This window comes from Glycine max, chromosome 10 (assembly GCF_000004515.6).
Source record: "Glycine max cultivar Williams 82 chromosome 10, Glycine_max_v4.0, whole genome shotgun sequence".
NCBI lineage: Eukaryota > Viridiplantae > Streptophyta > Magnoliopsida > Fabales > Fabaceae > Glycine > Glycine max.
In genome coordinates, this window is record NC_038246.2 from 3,718,267 (window position 1) to 3,736,216 (window position 17,950).

The following is a 17,950-nucleotide window of genomic DNA, read 5'->3' on the forward strand; positions in this document are numbered from 1 at the left end:
TGTTTAGCTATGCTTTAGTGGCTCTAGGTCAAATGAGGACTATTTATATTTTGGACAAATTACACTCACAAGCCTCAAGGTTTAATAAAATTGCACATGATATCCTCTCTCTCTTTTTTACATTACTTTGACCTTCCAAGATCTATAAAACTCTGTAAAAAAATCAAGGGAAGTCCGTGTTATTGGAAAGGATTATGTTGTTATATAAATTAAAGGAGGTTTGTGTAGTTGTGTAGGATTAAAAAGGGAAGGAAAGTGAAATTTTGTTAAACTTCAAGGAGGTGCAAGTGTTTGGTTTTGGATTGGATGAGTCCACGTCTAGAATGCTATACATGTACCTCATTCATTGTTAATTGCTATGACAATACTCAAGAAAAATGCACATTTTTACTTCAATTTAAACATCCTAATGTTTATACTTAGACATTTTTATTTCCTTTTTTCGTCACATAACTCATCACAGCTCTTGTTTTCTCTTTTCATAACCCAAGCGTGATTAACCTCTAAAATTAATTTTTTTCTTCATTTTTTCTATTTTCAAAATAACAATAACTTCTAATTACAGAAAATAAATGGGCTACAGGTTTGGGCCGGAAATCACAGTGTAACATCTCATTTTTCATAAATTAATTTAAAAAGAATTATATTTATAAATAAATAGAGTTTTAAAAAAATGATAAGGTTTTTATAATTAAATAAATAAGGATAAATAATTTTATTAATTAAAATAATGATTTTAAAAATAAAGAGAGTATTTTATTTATTCATTTGATAGGGAATAAAATATAGTTTATTTTTATAAAATAATAAAAATAAATAAATAGAGTAAATAATAAGTTGTAAATACCCTAGGTATAAGTAGAGACGTGTTAAGTCAGTTTTCACACCGACGATGCCTCCTCTTTCCTTCATTTTCGTTTTTCTTCCTTTTCTTTCCAAAACCCTCTCTTTTTCTCACAGACCACCAAACCTGTCTCAGAAAAACGACGATTTAAGACTCATTCACTGTTGGATCATCGTGAAATTTAAGCATCAGGTTTGCAACCCAATTCCTAGCATTCTCACCGTTGGGAATTTCAAAATCATGCCGGAGCTGAGATAAATACACTTCGCATCGTAGCCTTTTCTTTTCCCTTAGAAACCCAAAACTGTCTCAGTAAAATTATGATCCCGAATTCTTTAACCGTTGGATTGCCGTAAAATTTTAATATGTGATTCATGATTCAATTTTGCACACCTTCACCGTTGGAATTTGCAAAATAATATCCATGGAGAGAGGAAACAGAATCTCACAAAGAGAATATAAAATGGAGGCTTCAAACCCTTCTCTTTCTCTCTAACGTTTGGGAACTCTATCAGAGCAATCAGAGAAAAAAATTGAGGAATCTCAGGAACTTGCTAGAGATCCCGCTATCATTGTTGGAAGACACGTGAGTCTGTTTAGAAGTAAGGGATGCGTTTATCGCATTTGGGATTATAATGAACATGTGTAGGGATCTTTGAGAATTAAATTGGGGTTTATTTTGAGATGTTTATTGAATTACAATTTTTCCTTTATGATTATAAATACAATATTGTTATTTTTTACGTACCAATTGAGGTTCTGATGAGAATTGATTGATAAACTTGAGTGCTCTTGATGTTTTTGTGTTTTGACCCATGATTTTGATATAATTGTGAAAAACTATTTGAAGGATTTTACTCCCCATGTTGTGATAAATCTTTTGTATAAATTGCTATGTTAAGATTATGAAATGATGATTCAAATTGTGAGTATGTGATAAATTGAACATGTGATGAATGATGAAATACATGTGTATTGAGATGAGATGTGTGTATTGAGTTGTAAGCTATGAACTGTGCAATCACACAATTGTAAGACCCTTTAAGGGCGACGAGTATTGTGATGAGATTCACTGTTGGAACCCGACGAGTTAAAATGATTTTAAAAACAATTGAGTAATCGTGTGTATTGCATAGTTCATAGGTAAAGTGTATATGATTCATGAGGTGTGATAACGTGTTAAATTGAGATTATACCATTGTGATTGAGATCGAGTGTATGTGATAAATTGAGTATGTATGTGATTGAGATATATATGTGCATTGAGTTGTGAACTATGAATTATACAATCGCACGACTATAAGACCCTTTAAGGGTGACGAGTTAATGCTAAGTCCCTTTAAGGGCAACGAGTTAATACTAAGTCCTTTTACGGGCGACGAGATAAACTATTTTGAGAACAATCGAAAAGTGGTGTGTTTTGTACAGTTCATAGATAGAGTCTGTATGTTAAAATGTTTTCTGGGTTGGACCTGAATCAGGAGGGAGAGACCCTGACGGACTCTTAGGAGTGTAGGTCTTGGGGGTCATCAGGTTTGAGTGCTCCTTTAAGCCTATGTTGATTCCATATAGTTGGAGCATTTTTGCAAAACACTGTGATCCTGACTGGTCTCCTTATGATTTTACCTAGTGAGAGTGACCTGATTTACTAGTGTGTGGTTTGTCTTGTCATGTACTCCTAGGCGCCCGACATGGTTTTTCACTCACATGGTACCACATTGCATATATGATTGAGTCTTAGCATAACTGTTGCATAACGCTTGTGTATTGATCGATATTGATTGATTGACTTAGTGATATTGTGTTTTAATCCTTGAGTACGTGAATGTTGTGAAAATGAATGAGATGTGTTGTGTTGTGATGTGATGTTGGGCGGCAAAATGGTGAAATGACGTGAGTTATGTTTGAGTAAGTTTTATTTTGTTTATAAGATATTTATACCTACATGTTATCTTGTTCTCTCCATTAATTAGGAATGTAATAAGTCACTCCCTATGGGTTATTTGTGTTTGGATCCTGTGATGATCTTGAACTCTGTGTTCGAGGGAGCAAATGACTAGGTGAATTGCTTTAATGAACCTTGTGCTAAGGACGTTGAGACACAATGTTTTGATAGGATGTGACATTGGAACATAAGGGCATTTTATATTTTATTGAAGTTAAGATTCAATTTACATTTTTATTTGATTCAATGTGGATACCAAATATCAGTTTTTAAAATCAATGTTAATTTCAATTTAAGCAAATTTTTTTTTAACATTTATGTTTATATTTGATGGAAGAATTCCGTAGTTTTTTTTACAGTAGGAATTCCGTAGTTACTATAGATAGTCATAAATCAATGTTAATTATTGATTATTGATTATATTTGATGGGTTATTTTATATTTGTTGAAGAATTTTAAATACAATTTGCATATATATTTGATTCAATTCCATGGTTACCAAATAACCATTTTTAAAATTAACACGCTAATTTCAATTTAATCAAAAGACATCTGATTTCGTATTTGCATTTATATTTGATTGAAGAATTGCAGTCTTACCAAAGCATTTATATATCTTGATTTGAATCGAATAAGATATTCTAACGATCTCTTAAAATAGAGGTGGTTCTGAATATCAATGGAAATTATGTTATCCCATTAGTTTATATATATATAGCCTCTTCTGTTCCAGTTCTTACATGAATAGCATTCACAAAAATGTCTTGTTGAGTTCTCTCACAGGATTTACTCCTGGAAATTCTGTGTGGGTTCCAGTGAAGGCTCTCATGCGATTCAGGTGCGTTTCCAAGTGGTGGAACTCTCTAGTCTTTAATCCTATGTTCGTTAAACTACATCTTCAAAGGTCTACGATTTGCCAGAAGAGTCCTCCAATATTCCAGTGGCGTTTGGGTTTGGTTACTATGATTGGAGTGACACTTACAAGGTGGTGGCAGTGTTTTCTAATGCCGAATCACAGAAAATAGAGGTGAAAGTTCACTGCTTGGGTGACCCTTGTTAGAGACATACAAGTATTTGTCGATGCCTTCTCTTAAGGTTTTGAAGGGTTGTTTGTGTCTTTTTCATCATCACATGAAAACCCATTTCGTTTTTTGGCTAATGAGAGAGTTTGGAGTTGACAATTCTTGGACTCAATTGCTGAAACCATCTTCAAGATCTTGGCTATCCGTGCTATCCAACCTATCCAGTGATTCTGTGCATGTCTGAAAACAAATTGTTGGCAGGCTGCACAACCCGCAGAGATGATAGTAAATTTATTTTGTACAATAAGAGAGACAATAAAATAGATGGTCATAACATCAACGGCAAAATTGTCTTTTGGTCGAATGATTATGTTCAAAGCTTGGTTGCGCCATATCAAAATTAAGTTATCCTTCATTTGCTTATTTGAATTTATGTTAAGTGGTTTCAGAACTTTGAATTATGTTATGTAAGTGATTTCAAAATGTTTAATTGACCTTGATTTATGTTATGTAAGTGATTTCAAAATGTTTAATTGACCTTGATTTATGTTAATTGGTTATCATATTTTTTATGTCACTGATACGTTTAACTGATGTTGTTTGTGGATTGTGTTCCTCTTGGCCACTGTCTTTTGGGATTCTAGTCCTTCCCTGCTTCCACAACATGCTTAAAGTTCAATTTTACATTAAGAGGGGACAAAATGGGTCAGAACAACCTAATTAAATCGGTTAAAGTCGAATCATCCTCATGACCATAAATTGATGCTCTAACACACCTAATTACTGATTAAATAAGAAGCGGGGTAAAGATATGAGCAACTGGACACAGAATGTAGTTCATAGAAAATAGAAATCAAGGGGGTAGATAACAGAGAGAATATGATACAAATTCTTTTTTGTTTTTGACATAAAAAAACCTTAGGCTAGTAACTGCGATAGCATGACCAGAATCAAAATTACAAATAAATTAGACTCATTCCACTTCCACAATCTCATCCAAAGCATAGTTGTTTGTTGATACATTGGCATAGTTGACTTTGTTGAATCGAACCACAACAGGGTAGCGAGTGTTGGGGTCCTGCACAACAATAAAACAGGAACTGAGTTTGCATAATGCATGGGATGGTAGAAAATTGAGAGGGTATGCATTAGAGTGAGTTTAGGGGCACTAACCTGATCAACAGCAACCACTGAACCAGTGCCTTTGTACCAGTAAGATTCCTTCCTAAGAATCTTCACCTGTTGATTGAAAAGAAAAATTAGAAACTAACCTTGTTGCTACACAGCTAGCTCAATACAAATTTCAACTTTCAAACTATTTCTAACAGAGTCTCTAATGAATTAACATACAAGTTTCATCACTGTCTTTTTTTCCTATACATTCTGTAGAGAAATGCTAACAACAGACTTGCTAGCATATGCTCTTGAATATATTCTTCATTTATGATGAAATTTAATAAGAATCATAAAATTGCACAGGTTCCACTTCATATTTGATGAGTTTCACTTGTGATTTTGTAGTTTCTATTGAAGGAGTGTGTTAATATCACTCACTCCTCTATTCTGAATTCTTCCTCTTTAAATATATATTTGTAACAAGAAACCCCTTTAATACACTTATTACAGCTTTAGATGCAATATAGAAGCTTAAATTTGAACCAGGCGCTACATATCCTAGACTCAAACTTAAAAATCACTGGTGAAGCTAGAACAATCCCGTCGGATGATCCATGCGCTTAATAGTAAACTTGTTAATTCATAGTTTGAAAAAAAGGGTTTTGTGTTTAGTTAGAGAAAATCCAATTTTTACTATTTACTATATAATATAAATCTTTGATGACACAAAAGAAAAGGAAAATAAGAGGACATATTTATAACTAAAAACATTTTCTCATACCAATTCCAATGGGGGGAGCTAGCCTAGTATACTCACAAACAATCAACAATTAAGGATCATGTTCATGGAATAAAAGCGATTACTCTGCACAACATGAGAAACTACCGTACTAAAGAGTTGAGTTTTGAAGTAACTTACCTTAGCACCTCTCTTGGGGCCAATAGGTGGTGGCTTTGGTTTAGCTTCAGCTTCAGCTGGGGGTGTGGCGGTGGCGGGTGCCGCCGCTGCAGGCTCATCTGAAGCCCTTACAACAAGCCTAGAAGCGTTGTTCTTTGTGTTGAACATGACCACCCTTGAGTTTGTGGTGGCAGCTGCAACATTAAGTGACAACACAAACCCAGATGCTGCTGATGCCATGATGATTTCTCCTCTAACTCTGTGTGTTTGTGTTGTGTTGTGTGTCTTAGGTTCTCTCTTGGGTGATCTTAAGCGTGGCAAAAGGACAAAAGCAGCACAAGCACTGAGAGGCTTTGAATAAACATGCATGGTTTGGGTTTAGTTTGGCGAATTATCTGATCCCCATAAGTGTGCATCAATCGTGTCTACCACTAGGGTGATGCCACTTGTGAACCATATCCCATTCTATGGATAATGTTATTACAACTCATCCTTTCGTAAATTCCCCGAGTCAACTCAGTTAGTCACTCGGCTAGGCAACTAAACTTGAATAATGCCAAATGGCCAATTTGAGACATCAAAATGATATTCAGACACTCTTTAGCAATACAATTCTTATTAACTATTTTCATTTCTCACACATCTCACCCTTCACACTCCAAATTTTTTACTCCATCTCCCTTCACACCTTCCATTATGTCACATATATTTATCACTAATTTCTCAACTTTTTCTTTCTTTTTTCTATCTCTCTCCTCCCTCTATGGAATGTCGACCTTGGGATTGTTTTGATGTGCGAGTACCCAGAACACATATTATGTACACATGAAATCAAAAATACAAGTGAGAAAACAAAAGAAAATAAGATTGACTCATAAAACATGAAATCAAAATACAATTGAGCAACTCAAAGTGCTGAATTGAAATTCAGTCATTAAAAAGGAACACAAATGAAAACAAGAACTTAACACAAGATGGAGCAAGAGAAAAATCCATGGAAGTACTCCATTAAAGATTCACATTCATACCTAGAGCAAATCTATATTAAAAAGTTCCAAGAACTCAAGACTTAGACTCTCTCTCTCTCTCACCAAGAACACATGATCTTGAAAATTATATTTTGGGAAAATTATATCCACACCCCTTGAGGATACACTTGATATCATTTGTTTACATTGCTTTTGATCTTTCTTGGTTTATATAATTGCATAAGGAATCAAGGAAACTAAGAAATTATGTGATATTGGAAAGGGTAAACAATGTTATGTTATTAAGGGAACATTGTGCAAGATTAAAAATGAGAGAAAAATTGAGTGTTGATTTTTTTATATCCATAAATTTTAAACATCTACTTGATAACCTAATTTTTTTCTCTATCTCTCTTACTATCAAATCATATCATCTATCATACTTATACTTCTCTCTCTTCCCTCTCTTTCTCTCTTCGCTCCTTTTTCTTTCCTAATACTCCTTCCCTTTTCCGTCATCGAATGCATTGGTGCACATAGACATGTGAACTTATGTGTACAAAAGCCATGTGCAATTAAGTCAGTATGTGTATGATTAAGTAACATAGAATTAATCCCTCGAACAGAAAATCCATGATAGTTCAGGTGCCTCTGCAATAATAAGAACATAATATGGAGCTTTTTGTTTACCATTCTCCTCATTTCGATTGTTTTATTTTTTTTATCTGTAAAAATTTAAGATATGCATCAAAGGTTTCTTTACTTAGTTAATTGTACTAGAATAATTATAGAAAGAAGTGATTGAATATTTATAAACCACTCAACAGGGATGGATACATGTGTTGTATTGTGGGGACAATTGTCTCCACTAAATTATAATAAAAAAATTTCCCTTATAAAAAATAGATATTATTCCTATAAGATAATATTTTTAAAATATATAAAAAGTATAAGAAATAAAAAAAAGAATAAATTGATTTTAATTTTACTATTTTATCTTTTTAATTTTTAGATTTAATTATTATTTTGATCCTCTAATTTATTTTTTAGGTTTAATTTGGTCCTCTTTAGTTTTAAAATGTTCAATTAGATTCTTTATATTTTTTAAATGATTTCAATTTGATCTCATTTTTCTTCCATTATCTCTGAATATTTTCAAAATAATGAGACCAAATTGAATCCATTTTTAAAAATAAAGATCTAATTAGAAATTTTAAAAATAAAGGGACTAGATTAAATCTAATATATACAAATTAATGGTTCAAATTAAACTTTTTAAAAATAAAAGAACTAAATTAAACCTAAATAAATTAGAGGTCAAAATAATAACCTAAATTTTAATATTCTAACTCATGTGATAAACATTCAATAGAGCACAATGATTCATTTACTACCTTATATGTTTCATTTGAGTGATTTCATCACATTTTTCAAATAGAGCAAGAAATGAATTAAGAGAGTTTGTCATTTAAGATGTTTCTCTACAATTAATTTTGTGAAGAATAAAATACATAGTCATGTGAGAAAAGATAAATGATTGAATAATTATTTGGTTATAAATATAGAGATATTTTTTTATAATATTGACAATGAAACAATCATATAGCATTTTCAATAAAAAAAAACATAAAAGACAATTGTAATTTGTAGAAGTTTAAATATTTTGAATTATTCTTTTTTCATAACATTATGTATTTTATAAAAATTTACGATATTTTTCTTTTCTTACCCCCACTAAAAAATATTCTTGGATCCGGCACACTCAACCATTAGATAATCCACAAATTTACGCTGCCAGTTTTCATTAACAATTTTGTAGTTGCATAAGTTAACATATTTTATGTTCGGCATAAGAAAGAAACTATCATATTGATCATCTGCAACACTCATTTCATTCACGTTAGAATACAATACATGTACCTCATTGTCATGGCAATACTTCAGAAAAATGTACATTTTTATCTCTTTTTTCTTTCTTGATGGCATCACTCATCAAATCTCTCTCATTTTGTTTCTCTTCTCTTATATTTTCTTTCAACACCTCATGAGGTGCAAAGTCTTTTCTTTTGCATTTTACATGAAGAGGTGATAAAATGGGTTAGAGCAACATAGTTAACTCGGTTAAAGCCAGATCAACCTCATGATCAATTGCATGAGGAGTATTTCATTTTTATTTTTAGGCCAATTTCAATAGTTGTAAAGGTCATAGATTGATGGCTCTAACAACATGCCTAATAACTGATTTGAATAAAATAAGATGTCTTTAGTCGAAGAATAAGATTATGAGCAACTGCACACAGGATATAGTTCATAGAGAATAGAGATCAAAGGGGTCGATAACAGAGAGAATATACAGATTCTTTTTTTGTGACATGAAAAATCCTTAGGCTAGTAGTAACTGCGATAGCATGACAAGTATCAAAATTACAATTAAGTTGGATTCATTCGACTTCCACGATCTCATCCAAAGCATAGTTGTTTGTTGATACATTGGCATAGTTGACTTTGTTGAATCGAACCACAACAGGGTAGCGAGTGTTGGGGTCCTGCACAACAATAAAACAGGAACTGAGTTTGCATAATGCATGGGATGGTAGAAAATTGAGAGGGTATGCATTAGAGTGAGTTTAGGGGCACTAACCTGATCAACAGCAACCACTGAACCGGTGCCTTTGTACCAGTAAGATTCCTTCCTAAGAATCTTCACCTGTTAATTGTAAATAAGAATTAGAAACTACCCTTGTTGCTGGGCAAGTGGGCAACTAATTTAATACAAATTTCAACTTTCAAGCTATTTACTAACACAAAGTCTCAAATGAATAAAACAGACAAGTTCATCACTGTCCTCTGTTCCTACGCATCAAATAACATACTTTCTATCTAACATACTTTTTTGAACATATTTTTCATTACTGATTGAAACTTATTGGCAAATCATAAAATTGTACATGTATCACTTCTTAATAAGAAGATCCACTTATGATTTTGTAGTTTCTAATAAATTTTAACTAACAATTACTAGAAAGAGAATTAGGAGTGTATTAGCAGCACTCAATCCTCTATATATATTTGTAACAAAGAAACTACTTTGATACACTGATTACAGCTAGCCGTATATGCAATATAGAAAACAAAGACACGTTTATAGTTTGAGAAAATAATTGTGTTTAGTTTGCAAAAAATCCAATTTTTACTATCAATTATATAAATCTTTGATGACAAGAAAGAAAATGAAAATAAGAGGACATGTTGATAGCTATTTTGCACAACATGAGCAACTACAACTACAAAAAAAATTGGGTTTTGGGGGTAGCTCACCTTAGCACCTCTCTTGGGGCCAATAGGTGGTGGCTTTGGTTTAGCTTCAGCTTCAGCTGGGGGTGTGGCGGTGGCGGGTGCCGCCGCTGCAGGCTCATCTGAAGCCTTTACAACAAACCTAGAAGTGTTGTTCTTGGTGTTGAACATGACCACCCTTGAGTTTGTGGTGGCAGCTGCAACATTAAGTGACAACACAAACCCAGATGCTGCTGATGCCATGATGATTTCTCTTGTAACTCTTTGTGTGAGTCTGTGTTGTGTGTCTTAGGTTCTCTCTTGGGTGATCTTAAGCGAGGAAAAAGGACAAGAGCAGCACAAGCACTGAGAGGCTTTGAATGGAACATGGTTTTAGTTTGGGGAAATATCTGATCCTCGGAAGTGTGCATCAATCGTGTCCACCACTAGGGTGATGCCACTTGTGAACCATATCCCCTTCCTTTGGATAATGTTGTTACAATTCATCCTCCATGTCTAAATTCCCCGAGTCAACTCGGTGAGTGGCTTCGCTTCTCACTCGGCTAGGCCACCAAACTTCAAAATGGGCCGACAATATAATTATAAAATGGAGAGTGTATATGCTTCTATATATTGTTGCCATAATGACATAATTTCATTAACTTATTTTTCATGATGGGAAAGATGTCTTGTTTTTCCACCCTAATCTCTCTGTCTTTAAACATATATTTTCTACTATCAAGTTGTTAATTTGAGTGGAATTGATTTCCGTTATTTTAAGTAATATTTTGAATTTAAATCTTAAGAATGAAAAAATATAATTAAAAAAAATATTATTAAAGGTGATTAATCATATTATTCAGTAGAGATTAGTCATGGTGTTCCAAAAAATTCTATTTTCTCTAATTGATTAAAAAAATCATAAAATATGAAGAAGGACTCACAAAATTTTGTCCTTTTTAAAAAAATGTTTTCAAAATAATATATTAAATAAAGTTTACTTACATTTCTCAAGTGTAAAATGGGTCATGAAGGAAATAATGTAATCAAGTCAATTAAGAAAATGTTCTTTCTTTTTCGTAACATTAGTCGCATGCATATAGACAAATAATAATTTTTTTAGTATTTGGCTACAATTCTATTTTGTTATTCATGTGATTGTAAACAGCATATTCATTAATTATATATATAAAAAAAACATATTCATTAGAGATTAATTTCTTTTGGAATATTTGAAGGCACTCAAAGTTAGATTGTCCTAGGTTTTTTTCATACATAAAAATTTGGATTTAAATCCTTGATTATTTACTTAACCGACCCAAGCTCATCACCACTTGAATTAATCATTGTTAGTATTATTTAAGTTTTTCCACATAGATTAAGAAAAATAACTATTATAAGATAAAAGTATTTATTAAGGATAATTTTTTTATAATATTTTTTAGAAACTATGTTATTGCTGCAAAATATTTATTAATGCAAAATATTTATTAACAATGACTAATCCATGCAAGAATCTTAATTGTAGTACAACAAGCGTTTACAAAATTTCCTTGAAAAAAAACTTGCAGCTTAATACACATAACAAGAGTCACAAACCCCAACTCATTATATCTATTAAGCTAACACAAACATATTTAGAATTATGTGTAAAAGATGGATTCTGAGTTCGAGGACAGAGAAACCTCCAAAGAAAATAAAAGATAGGAGAGAAAATGGACTTCATTCAACATATCTCATAAAAAAGAAATTACAATGTTATTATATAGCAAAGTCTATGTCATGTGCTCACTCTAGTAGAATGCATCATAACCAATCTAACAATCACCTATATTCTACTATTATTCCTATAAATAGAATTTTAACCATGATTCTACTTTATATATAGTGTTTTTGGGCCTATTAGCACATGTAATTTTTTATTAATAATTTTTTTCAAAATAGAAGAGTTAACCTCGACGATATTAGCAATGATGGATAAGTTAACCTCTTCAAACTATTTCATTTAGAAGCCGAAATGGAAGACACCCTCCACTACAAAGATTTGTGCCATTCTTTTCAAAATAAAGGGTAAGAAAAATCAAAAGCCAAGTTTGATGATATTGAAATCTGATGAACAAAAATATGTCGAACAAATATGTCAATGGATAGACCAGTGTTTTTCATCATGTGGCACTAGACTCAATTGTGTACATGTATGAACAAAACTAAAGTCTATATATGAGAGAAAGAAAACTCCACATAAAGTCTTTAAATTTGAATTCACTAAACGGGGGTGAGATGAGATGGGAAACACAAGAGAAAAGAGAGGTGGGTAACAGGGAATAGGAAAGAGAGACAAGATGAAAGATCGATTAGAAGGGGACTTCTACTTTTCAAGATTCCCAGTAGCAGTGGCCTGAGGTTAACGGCAGCGGGCAGTAGGAGGATGAAGATGATCGAGTCTCTGAAAGTTTGCTACGAAGAAATGAAAAACGGGTGGATAAAGGAGAAGGTAAAGGGATGTATGGTCAAAATCACTCATGTGAAGAGGGATCCAAATCAGTGCTAATTCCTGAGAATGGGCCAGAAGAAGCAGTTAAAAAACAGGACTTGGGATATGTTGGGGACAACAATAATTGCCAAACTGAAACTAAATATGGAAGGGAGTCAACTGTGGTGCATAGAGCTAAGGCACAAAGCGAATCATCATCCTCCTTCAAGGTCCACAACAAATTCAAAAAATCCTCGTTGGGCAGAATTTTGAAGAAGGGCAGGAATGGTCAGAATTCAAAACCAAGTAGCACCAACTTTAGCAATTCTATCTCAAAGAATGGTGTTAAAAACTGCAATAGAATTTTTTGGATAAAGAATGCACTGGCTGAATCCAATAATGCATGGGACTTGGGGACATCAATGGGGGTGACATATGGTGGAGATAATAAAGTGATAATAAAGGGAGAAGTGGGAAAAAGGAGCGGAGTGGGGTGCAAAGAAAGGTTTCCATGAGGATCCTAACCTATAACACAAGAGGGTTGGGGTGCTCCATAAAATGGAAGTCAATAAGGAACATTGTTTTAAAGGAAGAGGTGCAACTTTTGTGTGTACAAGAGACAAAAAAAGAGGATGTTACTAAAGTGGTGTGCTATGCAATGTGGGGTAATCATGAAGTAGAGTGGTCTCTCTCACCCTCGGAAGGCTTGTCGAGAGGTGTGTTCTGCCTTTGGGATACCAATTCCTTTTTTAGAGGTTTGGGATACTTGGGGTTGGAAGGGGTTTGGAAGGAAAATGGGATCCAAATGGTGATTGTCAACATATATGACTCACGTGATTGAAATAATAGAAGATGTATAGGGGAAGAGCTAACACAAAGAAGAAGAAATAGTAGCATAAAAATATAGTGTTTGGTAACGAACTTCAATAGTGTGAGAAAGGTGGAGGATAGGGGATAAGTCACAAAGACTCAGTGAAAACATAAAATACAAAAAGTGAACAGGAAAGAGAGGACAACATAAAATGAGTCTTTACATTCAAAAAGAATTTAAATAACATTAAATAAAAGTAAAATAAATACAACTTATTTTTGGAAACTATTGTATACTCCCTTGAAAATTTTTAGAATTACATATAAACTTGTATTTAAGAATAATAACTTTATAATCAAACTTGCATTCCACTATTTGTACATAGAACACATTATTTTTTCGTTGTGCCGAACAGTAATTATAAAACTACGACATTTAGCTCGTAGGTTGCATTATCTCTTCGTTGCAATGAATGAATCTTTAGAAACTATGGATATTCTATCCATAGGCTGCATTATTTCTTTGTTGCAACAAACAGAAAATATAAATATATTATGAATAATTGACTCATAGGTTACATTACCTCTTTGTTGTAGCGAACGACAATCAATCATGAATTCACAATAAAATAAACTAAAATCACAAAATAAATTACTATCAAGCGAAAATAAATGTTTTCCTTTATTCTCAAGTACTCCTAAAATTTCAAAGACCACAAAAGAATATATTTTGAAGTTTACTTGCTTCTCCTAAAATAATTTTAAAAAAATGTCACTAAGTAGATTAGCTACTCACTAAGAAAACGCAATCAATGTCTTCTGTAACAGCCGTGCCTTTTTAAGTTTCCTATAAATTAATAAATTAGTAAATACATAAGTAAAATCAGTTAGGTCATAATTTCTCCACTATATAAACCTACTTTTAACCTAGAGCAGCTTTTACAAAACACCTTCTATCCCTTTTTCTTTTCCTGACGCATAAGAACCCTAACAAAGTAGTCAGAGGAGGAGCTCTAAAGAGCACCAGAAATGCCACAATTGCTAACAGAGAACGTTTGAGCGACTACATCGAGGTAAGGGATGAATTACTCACACTTGGAAATTATAAGAAACATGTATAGGGATCCTTAGAGGATCAATTCTGGGTTATTTTGGGTTGTTTATATAAAATTTTAATTTATGAACCCTTTCAAGTTGAATATTTCATATGCTAAATTGAGTGTAATATCTATTATTATGAAATTCTATGATCTTGTTTAGTGTATACTAATATGATATTTTTTTTAGTGTATATTAGATTTTTTTCGATTGTCAATTGTTATTACTTGATTTTTTTTGTATATTAACGATATAATTTTCGTTCTTTTGCGCTTGTGAATTATCATTTTTTTTTATGTGTCAGTTAATTATTATCATTTGAATAAAGAATTTGACCCAAATAATTATATTTCCTTTTGTTTGTAATCAAAATTTATCAATCACGCGTGTTGTGACTTTGTTGAAATGCAATATATATATCTCATGTTTGATTCAAATTCCCAGTACGTTGGGGTTTACAAATGCAATATATATTTCCTTTTGTTGAATATGCAATTCCCACGTACAGTACCCAATGCAATATATATTCCCTTCTATTGAAATTGCAATTCCGCATACTGTACGTACATGTTCGTTATATATATATAATAAATTAAATATTGTTGTGAAATTATTATTTTATTGCTTTGCAGAGATAAATTAATTACTGTTATGAAATTATTATTTTATTGCTTTGCAGAAATAAATTAAATATTATTGTGAAATTATTATTTTATTTCTTTTCAGTTATATATGTATAATAATAAATTAAATACTTTTGTAAAATTATTGCTTAATCATAATTATTTTTGCTACATCTCAAATTAATTGTTGTAGATGTTTTTATTTATTTATTTTGTTTAATTAATATATTTCAGTTTAATCTATATTTTGTTGTGTCAAGTGAATGTCACTATTGAATGATATGTGTAGAATGCATGAGATGCGATCAATTATTTTATTATGAAATTGTGATTGAGATTGTGTGTAAGTGATAATCACTTGGTACGTAATGGATTGTGAATAACATGATTGTTGAGATGTTGTATGTTTTGAGTTGTGAGTCATGAATTATGTAATCACACAACTGTAAGACCCTTTAAAGGGGACGAGTTAATGCGCGATGAGTTGTGATGGGATCCACTGTGGGAACCCGACGAGTTTAATCACTTGAGGCACGATGAGTTAAACTATATTTTAAAAAAATAATTGAGATTTTGAAAACAATTGAGTAGTTGTGTGCATTGCATAATTCATAGGTAGAGTATGTGCGTTCAAATGTTTTTTTTTTGGGTTGGACCTGAATCAGGAGGGAGAGGCCCAGAGGACTCTTCGGAGTGTAGGCCTTGGGGGTCATCCGGTTTGAGTGCTCCTTTAAGCTTGTGCCGATCCCACATGGTTGGAGCATTCTCGCAAAACAACGTGACCCTGACTGGTCTCCCTATGATTTCACTTAGTGAGAGCGACCTGACTTACCCATTGTGAGGCATGTCCTGTCATGTACTCCTAGGTGCCCGACGAGTTTTTCACTGAAAAATGGTACCACATTGCATGTAGGCTTGAGTCTAGAGTATTTGTTGTATAACGCATGTGTTTGACTTTCATTGAGTTAACAATTGTGGTTTGATGTTATTTTTGGAGTGGATGAACTTGAATGGATGTGCATAATGTGTGTGATTTTGTGAAGTGATGTTAATTATATAAATTCATTTAAGTATTATATGTTTTACATGCTCTAACATTTTTATTATATATGAATGTGATAACTCATTCCCGGTGTGTGTTTGTGTTTGGGTTGATTGTCATTTTGTTCAAGTAAGCCATCACATGATGAGTTCCATGCTAGAAATGGAGAGACTTAGTTCGTGATAGGGATATGCTCTGATAAGTGTGACATTGGGGCATAAGATTATACTTCGCATGTTATAATTTTCATGAATAATATGATTACGTTATAATTTCTATTTTAGTTTTCTTTTATTCAGGATGGAAGGTCTTGTTTTGAGTCAGGATAACTTTTTTTTTATTTAAAAATTCTACTATGTTTTCACTAAGTGGATGTGAACTTTTTTATCCTTTTGAACTAATCTAAAGTCAATGTGTTTTTAAAAAAATTCTGCATGATTTTATTTCCTTTATTCGTTATTTGTGAGGATAAAGGGTGTTACATCTTCCAATGCCATCGAAAGGATCAATCACAGTATTTTTCCATAGGATTTAAGCATTTAAAATAAAAAAACAAGAGATTAGGAAAAATTCTCAAATTTAGTAAATCTAAGATTTTGAGAAACCCACGATAATCTCTAATACTTAGTTTTCTAACCGTTTTCACACAACCCATAATTAAATTATGCTATAAAATGCTTATCTAACACAATGTGTTATAAATTTTTACTTTAAAGAGATCAAATAGAAAATTTAAGGAAATGAGTGGTGTTTCCTTTTACTCCAATCATCTTCTAGTGCTTGGGAATAACAGAAGGATGCAATAAGCTTAATAAATTTTGGAACAATGAAGGAAGATGAGTGAAAGGTTGAGAGATGAAAAATTAAAAAAAAGAGGGAGGGGTTTGAGAGATGGGGGTGGGTTATTGAAAAGAAAAGGAAATTTGGAAAGGGGGGAGGGGGACTTGGGTGATTTTAAGAACAGAGGGAGGGGTGGGGGTGGTTTCTTTTTTTTTTTATATATATATATATATAAAAGCAAAGTAAAACGGTGTGTTTCAGTTTAGATCCAATGGTCTTGCAAAGAGTAGACTTGATTGCTTCCTTATTTCAAGGGAGTGGTATGATTCATGGGAGGACTCATCACAACATGTTTTAGTAAGAAACATATCTGATCATTGCCTGATACTTCTAAAGGTAACTTCCATCAATTGGGGACCAAAACCCTTTAGAGTTCTTAATTGTTGGTGTAAAGAAAAAAGTTTCATCAAACTTGTGCATGAGGAGTGGAATGCCATAGAGGTTAAGGGGTGTGGTGCATATGTCCTGAAGGAAAAAATAAAAAAGTTGAAAGAAAAAATAAAAGAGTGGAACGAAAGAGAGTTTGGTAATGTGGATAGGAGGCTCAAGAATGTTATGCACAAACTTAATCTAATGGCTAAGAAGGATGAGGAGATTGGGCTAGGCACGAAGGATATAAAGAAGAAAAAAGAGCTACAAGAGGAATTTTGGAAAGCGGCAAAGCAAAATGAGTGAATCATTAAAGACAAGTCTAGATGCAAATAGGTGCAAGAAGGAGACCAAAATACCAAATATTTCCACAATTTGGAGAAATGGAGAAGGAAGAGGAACATGTTGAGAGGGTTGCATCGAGACGGAAGATGGGTAGATAATCCTTGTGAAGTTAAACAAGTGGTTAAAACATTCTTTGAGGCGAGATTTAAAGAAAGCAACTTGGTTAGGCCCACTTTGGATGGCCTGCACTTTGAAATGCTATCGGAAGAACAAGATGATTTCCTTATACAAAGATTTGAGGAGAATGAAGTGAAGGATGCTATTTGGGATTGTGGAAGCCACAA

The 17,950-nt window shown here is 32.7% G+C and overlaps 2 protein-coding genes across 2 annotated transcripts; both read right to left on the reverse strand.

The window, feature by feature from the left end:
* Nucleotides 1-4,644: 4,644 nt before the first annotated feature.
* On the reverse strand, nt 4,645-6,106 carry LOC100811078 (photosystem I reaction center subunit IV A, chloroplastic-like). Its single transcript, NM_001253081.2, is given in 3 exon segments — nt 4,645-4,889; nt 4,985-5,050; nt 5,847-6,106. Coding segments are annotated over 3 exon segments (390 nt in total). The 5' UTR covers nt 6,066-6,106; the 3' UTR covers nt 4,645-4,784.
* Nucleotides 6,107-9,057: 2,951 nt separating this feature from the next.
* On the reverse strand, nt 9,058-10,370 carry LOC100499814 (uncharacterized). Its single transcript, NM_001249463.2, has 3 exons — nt 10,112-10,370; nt 9,435-9,500; nt 9,058-9,339 (listed from the first exon to the last, which is right to left on the reverse strand). The coding sequence occupies exons 1-3, from the start codon at nt 10,328-10,330 to the stop codon at nt 9,235-9,237; spliced, it is 390 nt and encodes a 129-aa protein (NP_001236392.1). The 5' UTR covers nt 10,331-10,370; the 3' UTR covers nt 9,058-9,234.
* Between the last annotated feature and the right edge of the window lie 7,580 nt (nt 10,371-17,950).